The sequence below is a fragment of the Beauveria bassiana genome (assembly GCF_000280675.1).
Source record: "Beauveria bassiana ARSEF 2860 unplaced genomic scaffold BBA_S00044, whole genome shotgun sequence".
In the NCBI taxonomy this organism is placed as follows: Eukaryota; Fungi; Ascomycota; class Sordariomycetes; order Hypocreales; family Cordycipitaceae; genus Beauveria; species Beauveria bassiana.
In genome coordinates this window covers 93,951-103,319 of record NW_007930879.1, presented here as the reverse complement: position 1 = coordinate 103,319, position 9,369 = coordinate 93,951, and the positions used below count along the sequence as shown (strand labels likewise).

The following is a 9,369-nucleotide window of genomic DNA, read 5'->3' as shown; positions in this document are numbered from 1 at the left end:
CGGCAAAGCCGCGCGGGCTGAATATATAAACTCCTCTCCCATCGCTGTCCAGTAATGGGTTCGGGAGGTGCAAAGTCAGGCCGAACTCATGAATCAATTTTTGGTGTCCTTGCCTCACAGCGTAACAACAATGACTGAAATAAATGGTCAGAAGGTGTGCTTCTGCACATGCGAATCCCAACAAAGACTAAGACAGACAGCATTTGGAGTTTGGCAGATTGATACGCGATGCCACAATGCGTGATTTGCGTGCCCAATGGCGTGGTGAGGATCACACCAGATGGTAGCCACAGGGCGCGTTTCACTAGCCTTGCAACACGGCAAAGGCTTAAAACAGAAGACGCATACTGTACCGCAAGGAGAGGTTGAATGTCTTATCCGCGCGTCAACGCAATCGTCGACACACGCAAGATTTCGATGAAGCGGCCCGCGAGGCAGAAAACCAGCTTCAACTTTTTGGGTCGATCTTTGCGCAGCTCGCCCGACAAGACAACGAATTGCAGAATCAACAAGCGACTGGAAACGATACAACAAGCAAAGAACGGAAAAGAGTGAGAGTAGAAGCAGCAGAGGTTCTGCGGACTATTTTGTGACCTGTCTTCCTTGCTTATGGCCTGGCACGCTTTAACTCTTTATTTCCAAAGTTCCGCCGGTAGCGATACCAAGACCTTCCAGATTCGAAACCGAGATGGATACTACGTCATCTAAAGAATCTGCATCTATAATGCACATATTTTTATTGTGCTTTGCTGCGTCTGCATCTTCTCGCGTAAGCCATTCCAACTGAACCCTCCGTCAGATCGAGCCCGCCACTGTTGGTTCCTTATTGCTACATTGCGAAGTTGAAGGCCGCTTTGTAGGGTTTTCTGGGCTGTTGAAGCCTTAAAACTGCGCGCCATAGAAGTTAAAAATTGCAGTCAACACCAGAAGAGGCTACTGAGACCATTCCCCGTCCTTTCAGAAGCAAGCGGCTGAGTACGGCGGCGCATCTGATGGACTGGCCCTTTGTGATTGTCGATATCTTGGCCTCATTTTCCGCTGGAACCGCTTAAAACGCCACCAGATAAAAAAACGCCCGAGTTTCGTCGATTCTTGTGCGGCACCGAGTCGGCCCGCCTAGTCCGTCTGGCTGCCCTATGCGATATTTCCTCTTCGGCATCTTGGCTTTGAGCTTGTGTGAGGACGTATCCGCAGTGCAGCCGATCTAAAGCCGTCGCGTCAGAGCTGCCAGGAACTTGTGGCTCAGCAGCGAAAATTGTCGGCCACACAACTTTAACCTCGCTCTTGAGGAGCTGGCGTGTCTCGTGGTTTGGCGCACCGTTCTGTGAGTTGTTGTTGTCTGTTTTTGGCATTTTCTTTCTGTTTGGCGTGTTGACCGTCGGCGCGGCGGGCCAGCAAGGTAATGGTAGCGGTTGCCAGTCCTCTGGTAGCTCATACTCGAACTCTGGCCAGATCCTGTCTTCCACCTGGCGAGCTAGCGCCCAACACTGTAGTGCCTTATCACAGATGCTCTCTAATCCAGATCTCAGTGCTCGCTCATCTGGAGCCCATCGGCCTATAGCCGCCATGACCTCGTTGATCGCCAATGCAGATCCACGGTTCTGACCTTGCGTCTGTGTCGTTGGTAGCACTTTTGCCAGAGCTGCGCGTACGTAGGCGTGATGTAGGCGGTCAGTAGTCGCGAGGAGGTGCAGCTTTTCATCCAGTTCATGACTCTGCGTTAAGAAGGAGTCACGAAACAGGTGCCTCCCAAGCGCCTTCCCACACGCTGCAAGCCCGGCCACAACTCTGATTTGCTTCGCTGCCGACGAATTTGATGCTGGAAGTGGGAGTACGTGGGATTGGAAGCTACCTCCTGCCATGTTTTCCTCACTAATATCGTGATAGAGAGCAGACTGACACAGATCCATGGCGTAATGGAATAGATCTGCAAAGCCATCACGACTGTGCAACCGCTTCTGTTAGCTGACGGCATTGGTTGCTTGGGGGGAAGTACATACATTGTGGCTCTGCCAGTCTCATCTAAGGCCCGCAGCGGAACCAGGAAAGACCGAACAGTGGTAAGAGATTCCTGGACATTGTTCAACGTCTCGAGGTCCGCATCATGCTGCTGTTTCGATTTTTCCAACTCATCTTTCAGTGCGTTGTTCTTGTAGCCCATGCCTTCCATGCGCGTTTGCAATGTTTCCTTCTCGCCGCGGAGTTTTGTCGCAGTAGCCTCCGCATGTTTTTTGCCCTCAATGAGGGCCTTGATTTTTTGCTCGTTGTCTTGTATCTGACGCCGTAGGCTATCTGCCTTTTCTCGCTCAGCATTAAGTTTTGCGCCGGCATCTTTTTGGTCGCTTAAACTTTGCTTCAAGCGTGTCCTCTCTGCCTCGACACCTTCCTGCAGACTGGAGCGCTCAGTATCCCATTCGATCTGCTGCTGAGCCAGAGCGCGGAGGTTGGTGTTATATGCTGTGCGAAGATCACCGAGCTCTGCTTTCAGAGTCTCATGACCCTGTATCATAGCCTTGAGACTTTTTCCATTTTTCCCCTCACAGAATGGGTGCATAAGATATATCAACTCTGTGACTAATTCTTCGCCAGTGGGAGAGGCTGGAATCGGTTTCCCCTTTCCGGGGTCCTGTGTTGATTGCGTTGGCATAATAATGGGAACCTTTCTGTAAAAGCGTAACAGAGAAGCACCCTCCTGTCGTTTGTGTTCATGCACCAGCACCACCAGCTATCGCTTTTTATACATCACGCCTCTGGCCGTCTACAGAGGGCTGAGCTCGACGCCTTTTGCGGGGTACTGCATGTCTTGCCTTTCGTGTAAGGCAATCAATCATTTTCACAGCCTCGCCTGAACCAGATCATGCTGATGACCACTTCGCTGCTGCGACTCGCGTTGAGTCTGCGGGCAGGGCAACACCTGCCGCATTGAACGGCATCGTGTCAACCTCCGGTTGGTTCACCACTGTGGACTTATATGCAGGCGCATGTGTAGACAGCCTCTTGAGACCAGTGTTGAAGAGTGTGGTCACGTTGGTGAGGGTTGAACGTGGCATTAGCTCCTCGAATCCTGTAAGACTAAGATGTCCTGGCAACAAACACCGCTTCATTCACCAACGGTGTAGACGAAGGTCAGTGACCCTCTTTGCGTGTGTAATAAGCCCTTTCTCGCCCGAGATTTGTCCATTCTAAGTTGTTAGGATTTCCTACAAGAAAGCATCATAGTGGTCAACAGAATACGCACAGTCTAGTATCCCTGTCGTACTCAAGCGGAGTAGCGCCGCTGATCGCTGGTCAGGTTTGCCGTAAACTTCTCCGATTCACACACGGAACCGATCCTGGCAACCTGTTGTTGCGGCGGGACCGCTCCGTGAAATGCGCTTTATGCACATAGCGACCGGATGAAATCTGTATGTCGTGCCTATCATGCCTTGGCCTTTACGAATGGCTGTTATTTCTATCAGTCAACAGTCACGTCAATACGGTCCTGCAGCACACGTTGACTCGTCAAGCAATGCATCACTTCAGATGTGCGACATGCATCACTAGTGGTAGCCTCACTAGTGGTAGGCCTCACTCACACAGACCTCTTCGTCTCTGCATCGAATTCAGAACGGTTCTACCATATCGTTTATTTGTGAGTTTCTTTACATAGAACAACTGCTGGATTGGCACTTCTTGTGTAAGGCTCCAACACCGTTGACGTAACCAGTTAACTCCCCCGTGTTCGCCTTATTGCCAACGTATCCACCTTTAGCAGTGCAGCCGGCTGCGCCTTAACTAGACATGCGCATGCATATAAATCAGCCCGGCTATTGCTGGTGCAAGCTTTGGCCGTCTACTCCTTGTCTTACCAAAAAAAGAGCTCCTGCAAGCACAACACCTGAAGCTGCACGAAGTGAGGGATATACTTCTCTTGCACACGTGATGACTCGCCCGGTTGTCTTATCAATCTTTAGACGGACAGATCGGTAGATGTGGTTACAATCAGGACGAGCTAGGGCGTGTTAAGCGGTAGGCCACCGGCTTCCGCTTAAGCCATCTTTATTTGCCATACGCTAATCATTTTACTAAGCCCTCCTTGCCTACAGACGCCGCCCGCGAGAGTTCACCAAAGCCCGCTCCGTCAAGTTCCCCATGGCGTGGGGGCGTTACGGCAAATCGCCCACCCAATTAGACATTGACACGGCGCCGTCACCAACAGCAGGCTCTATGGCTGCTTCATGCAAGCCTCATCACGAGGATTCATGCTGCGACCCCGCACACCAAGCCCGGGCGATTCAGTCACCTTCCTCACGGTCATCTCTGTCTCGTCTTCCCTTCACCGTTCGTTCTTATTCGCCGACAGCGCCGCTTTCCTAGAAACTGGTTCGCTTCTGACAGTAAAGTTGCAGCAGCCCCATCCTTGATTGCCTCTCCGGAGCGCGAACAGATCGCCGTTGCAAACGTGGGAATTTGACTGTCCTTTGTGATAGCTTTGGCCAGAGTGATGGCTGAAGACGCCAACGCATCAAACGTGCCTTTCATTGACTGCATTCTGATACCCGATGAAGAATGCGGTAGGCTTGATGACTGGGTGTGATTCTTCATCTTTGAGCTCAGCCTCTTTTTCAAACCCGGCTTTAACTGTCCAATCCTTCCATGGCCTTGAAGCCTGGTCCAATGTGCAAAATGTACACGGCGCTTAACGTAGAGCCTAAATTCAGACTCAACTATCTGACGTGGCCGGAAGCGAGTATATAAAGGCTCTTCTGCTCTTGAGCAATCTACTTTGTATCCGGGTTTTACATTGAATTGTTCTTTTTCTGTGAAGCCAATGGTGTGCATTTAAGATTGAATCAGGTCTGGTCTCATCAGTTATTCTCAAGATCCCACCACGACAGTCACACAACAATCCTCCTCTGTCGAGAAAGGTACCACTCCTCTCGGCATATGGGGTGGCGGTCTAATTGGCCTTAGTACTGCTGCTCACTTTACTCGGAAGGGAGTCAGCCCCATCATCATCGACATCAACGGCAATCAAGTTTCGCGAATCAACAAAGCTCAATTTCCGCCGAACTTTGAGTCATGGATCGGTTTCTCCATCGAGCCCTATATCAAAACCGGCCTTATCAGAGCAACAACGGACGTATCCCAGCTTTCACTCGAGTCTGTGAAGACACACTTTGTCGCAGTTCCCACTGAGCGCAATGGTGAGCCAGATTTGGGAGCCATCGAGGTCGTCCTGCCGCAGATTAGGGAACTAACACCGGATCTGTATATCATCGAGAGCACATTCGTCCACGGGCAGACTGAGCCTCTCGCTCGCAAGCAGGGTGGCCATCCATTCAATTCCATCAATTTTGTATCACGATTGAGTTGCGTTGACGGATTACTCAGCATGTCGCCCATGGATTTGAACCACCTTGAGCCGAAATTGAGTTGATGGACGTTGAGTTGAAATGGTTGAATTACGGCTCACGTGATAACGACCTATGTAGGCCACTCCATGTCGTCCTCTCCCTCTACTATGATGCTATTTCCAACTTCTCTCGACACATCAACCAACGAATCTGTACTGTCGATCAAACCACTCCGCACCCAAGACCTTACTGTCTGCGTAATCCTATTGTACTAGCTTCCAACCGTGTCCGAAAAGGTGACACCATCTGGCCAGCAACACTAAAAAGTCGTTCACACTCTGCAGACATTGGCGGTATCGACAATACATCTAGAGCCATTCGAGAGAGCCGAGGGTAGTCATCGCGCCTCTCTCACCAATATTGCACGGGGTCAGACACCAGGGGGTCATGCTGAAGGTCGGGTCTCAATAGCCATTGGTCGTACTCGTCGAGCTCTGCATCTAACGGGCTTTTCCCGGGGCATGTTCCGCACGGCAGCGTCGATGTCCTGAGAGCCCGACGCCTCTCAAGCGCACTCATGGCCTTCAACAGTTTGAACGGCGGACCTTCATCACCCACCTCGCGCGTCGACAAGGACTTGTACTCCTCCTCCCAACGTTTCCACACCGTCCTTTTGGCCTCCTGCAGCCAGGGTCGTTGCGCTGTATCCGTCCACGTATTCTCGAAGTATCCCCAACGCGAGACGGGGTTCAGTATCGCCGCAGCGTAGTATACAGGCGTCTCGTCTAGCTTGGTATAATACTCATTCAATTTATCCCAGCCTAGGTTGATGTTGATCTTGAAATGCTCCGGGTCTGGGTAGTTCTGTCGTTGCCTTCCACGCTTCTAACCTTTCCATTAGGAATTCGTACGTGGAGGCCACGTCCCACATATTGCCGTACGCCTCGATATGACCTCCTTTCCGCGTCCGCTTTTGGCCGTCCCCCATCCAGCATTCGGAGAGCCTCCTCAAAATCAACAAGAACGCTGACCATCAGCTGGATAACTTCCAGTCGTTCTCACCCAAGATGCCTTCCTCCTGGACACACAGAGGCATTTCCTCCCTCCTGCTCAGCCCGTTACGCCGTTTACTGCTGAACTCGATTGTGCAACGATATCCTCGAGGAATGGTCGCAGCTTGAGGCCTCGGCGTATCATGTACAGCGTCGACAGCCAGCGAGTGTGGTTGTCCAAAACAACATCTAGAGGTTTCCTTGCTCGGTTTTCTGTGCTGGTAGAGCTCTGGAAGAATTCCTCCTGCAGAGCTCGGAGACGGTACGTGAGCTTGTCAGACCTGTGAATCCAGTGAACTAGGTTGTGGAGCTTGCCGATAGGCCCTTTATTACGCCAGCCTTCATGCTGAGCAGCGTTCAACCCTGACTCTCCATCAACATCAGCCTCAAATGCGTCAGTCTTGTGCCCAAACAACAGAGCTTTGACCACCAGGTTGAGGACGTGGCCGAAGCATCGTATCCTTCGTTTGGAGGGATCCAGACCCCGCGATTTCGCAATCTCCTCTGCTGCCGAGTCCATATTGGCAGCGTTGCCAAGCGTGATATACCCCAATTTTGTCAAGTATTTCGTAGCTCTCTAGAATCTCTAGAACCTGCGCCGCAATATTCTCGCCGGGGTGCGAGATCTTCAGCTCCGGTAGGCCAAGCACAAGTTTGGACGGTGCACCGTCATGATCAAGGTAAAAGCAGACTATGCCATACACAGCGTGCTGATTCCTGGAACGCCAGCCATCAAACGCAATATGGGTCTTCCCAGGGATATTCCTCAGGTGGTCGATAATTTGAGCCTTGAGTCGACAATGTAGGTCGACAATTCTCTTGCGCACAATGTTGTGGGAAATGTGGGCGTTTGTCACAGCGACGAATGGATTCAGATATTCGAATATACGCCGAAGACGACTGTGCTCAGGCTGACGGAAGGAGATGTTGGCATCGACCACCCACTCGAGAAGCAGCTTCTGAAAATGGTCCCTGTTAAAGCATCTAATAAGAGCATTGGCAATGGCTTGCTCTTTTGGGTCATGGGTATTGAGGCTGAGCATTTCCGCAACATTTCTGAATGGGGTCTTGTCTTTCCACCCCTTCTCCATCGCAGGTGACCTTTTCCCAGACTCGTCGGCCAGCCGGTGCTCCTTGAATAGATGTTTATCCATATTCTGTGTGCCGACAGCAAAGAAACTTGGGATATTTGGCTTTGGCTTCTTCAGACAGGGCCTACATACCCATTTCCGAGTCAAGGGAGAGTCGCAAAATTGGATATCGAATCCATGCTGCCAAATCCACAAAGTCTGTCTGCCTGCGCGTTCAGAGATCGTGAACCCGGAAAACTTATTCATGGGAAGATGCTCCAGCCATCTGGTAAGGGATCTATGCTCAGGAGCGGTTCAACTGGCGCATCGCAGTCAGAAGTGCGCCGGTGTTTAATATGCACGTTGGCGTCCATTTTAGAGCTATGGGAAAGAGCATTGTAGTGGGAGACACGAACACGACGCGTAGCTTGCTGAGGCGTGACTTGTATTGAGTACGGATGCGAAGGGCAAAAGTGTGGAAAAAGGCGAGGTACCCATGACAAGCGTCAAAGCCTTACACTGTACGAGCTTTGACACTACCCTACATTAAATGGTGGTATTCAACCAGTGGTCAACGTGGGAGCTTCAGCGATGGAATTGAGTCCATCAACTTCAACAGCAAGTTGAATGGATTGGATTGATGTACGTGACTTCAATTTCCACAAAATGGAAGACGTTGCGTTGGAGGTTGAATTGATGGCCAGCCTGGCAACACTGGAAATGAGTCCTAAAGAGTGCCACTTCATATATACTTTGTGCAATGGTCCGACGTCGTAGTTTATCCTTTGGCCTGTTTCACCACGCTGGTATTAACAAGCCTTCTGACAGGAGTTTTGGAGGCTTCCGATGTCGACATAAATGTGACGGAGTTGTCGCAGTTAATAACGATCTGAAACAAGCTACCTGAATCATCTTCCCGTAAAGTATGCTCTTTGAACTCTACGGTACTACTTGATTCAAACAGAACGTCTGTCGTAACCCTCGCCAGGTCACTGAGAGTGAAGCTTTCGTCGGGGGCATCGAATTCTCTCTTGGTGGCGATTAGACCTGCCATTGTTGGTGCGAGGCCCTGAATGATGGCTGGACTGGGGCATTGCAGTTTGTAGATCGCCAAGTGAGAGTTGTTTGATTTCGAATACCAGAGAGTATCCAGTTCGCTGTTGTACCAGGAAATGAACCACCTGTCTTTAGCGACAGCAGCACAGTCGGGGTGGAAGTCAACTATCATGTTCGGCTCGGCGCGTTCACCTGCAGGGACTGTAACCCATTCTTGGCGATGTTTGCATGTATTGCCGTGCCTGTGTATAACTGAAACGGCGAAGAGCGGTGACGTCGTTTCGTTAACTACTGCCACGAAAGCTTTCCTCTTGGTTGCTTCCATGCCAAATCAATTCCAGCACGGTTCTATTATCATCCAAAAGAGGTGAGCCATATGCTTCAGCGATGTTGTCCTTTGTTTTTGCTGGTGGTGCTGGCTGCGAGATGGTGCGTCGAGGTTTGTATTGACAGTCTCTGGAGAAGGCAGGCAACTATTGTTGCGGTCGCAGAACGCAGGTCCACTACGAAGGCCTATAGGGGGCACTGTTGCAAAACTCCCCTGTCAACCCGGTTGCAGGGATGCGTGGTCACGAATAAAATTTCTTCCACTTTTGCAGCTGTTAGCAGCTGTTAGTGGCGGCTTTTTTACAGGCCCACTGGCCTGCGGTTTTGATGGCTATGCGCTAGCATGCCCTAGCAGCCACAAAAAGGAGAACTTTGGAGAGTTCATATTCCTCTTGAGCCGCTCGTCGCGACAAAAAGAAAGCCCTTAAGAGTCCTTGTATGAGGACCAAAAAGGCAACACACGCTTCCTGCGCACTACCTCTGGCTGTTGAGGGTTTTCCCGAGCTATACTATAGCATAGGTTTTCCC

The 9,369-nt window shown here is 50.8% G+C and overlaps 3 protein-coding genes across 3 annotated transcripts; 1 reads left to right on the top strand and 2 right to left on the bottom strand.

The window, feature by feature from the left end:
• Nucleotides 1–1,028: 1,028 nt before the first annotated feature.
• BBA_09054 (putative MEI5 protein) lies at nucleotides 1,029–2,647 on the bottom strand (the record flags this gene model as incomplete). Its single annotated transcript, XM_008604151.1, has 2 exons — nucleotides 1,029–1,944; nucleotides 2,001–2,647. 2 exons carry the CDS (start codon nucleotides 2,645–2,647, stop codon nucleotides 1,029–1,031), a joined length of 1,563 nt encoding a protein of 520 aa, XP_008602373.1.
• A 1,570-nt stretch (nucleotides 2,648–4,217) lies between these two features.
• BBA_09053 (uncharacterized protein) lies at nucleotides 4,218–5,419 on the top strand (the record flags this gene model as incomplete). The annotated part of the gene is made up of 3 exons (XM_008604150.1): nucleotides 4,218–4,362; nucleotides 4,470–4,572; nucleotides 4,837–5,419. 3 exons carry the CDS (start codon nucleotides 4,218–4,220, stop codon nucleotides 5,417–5,419), a joined length of 831 nt encoding a protein of 276 aa, XP_008602372.1.
• Nucleotides 5,420–5,747: 328 nt separating this feature from the next.
• BBA_09052 (restless-like transposase) lies at nucleotides 5,748–7,725 on the bottom strand (the record flags this gene model as incomplete). The annotated part of the gene is made up of 5 exons (XM_008604149.1): nucleotides 5,748–6,125; nucleotides 6,227–6,373; nucleotides 6,468–6,788; nucleotides 6,937–7,545; nucleotides 7,612–7,725. The coding sequence occupies 5 exons, from the start codon at nucleotides 7,723–7,725 to the stop codon at nucleotides 5,748–5,750; spliced, it is 1,569 nt and encodes a 522-aa protein (XP_008602371.1).
• Nucleotides 7,726–9,369: the final 1,644 nt, after the last annotated feature.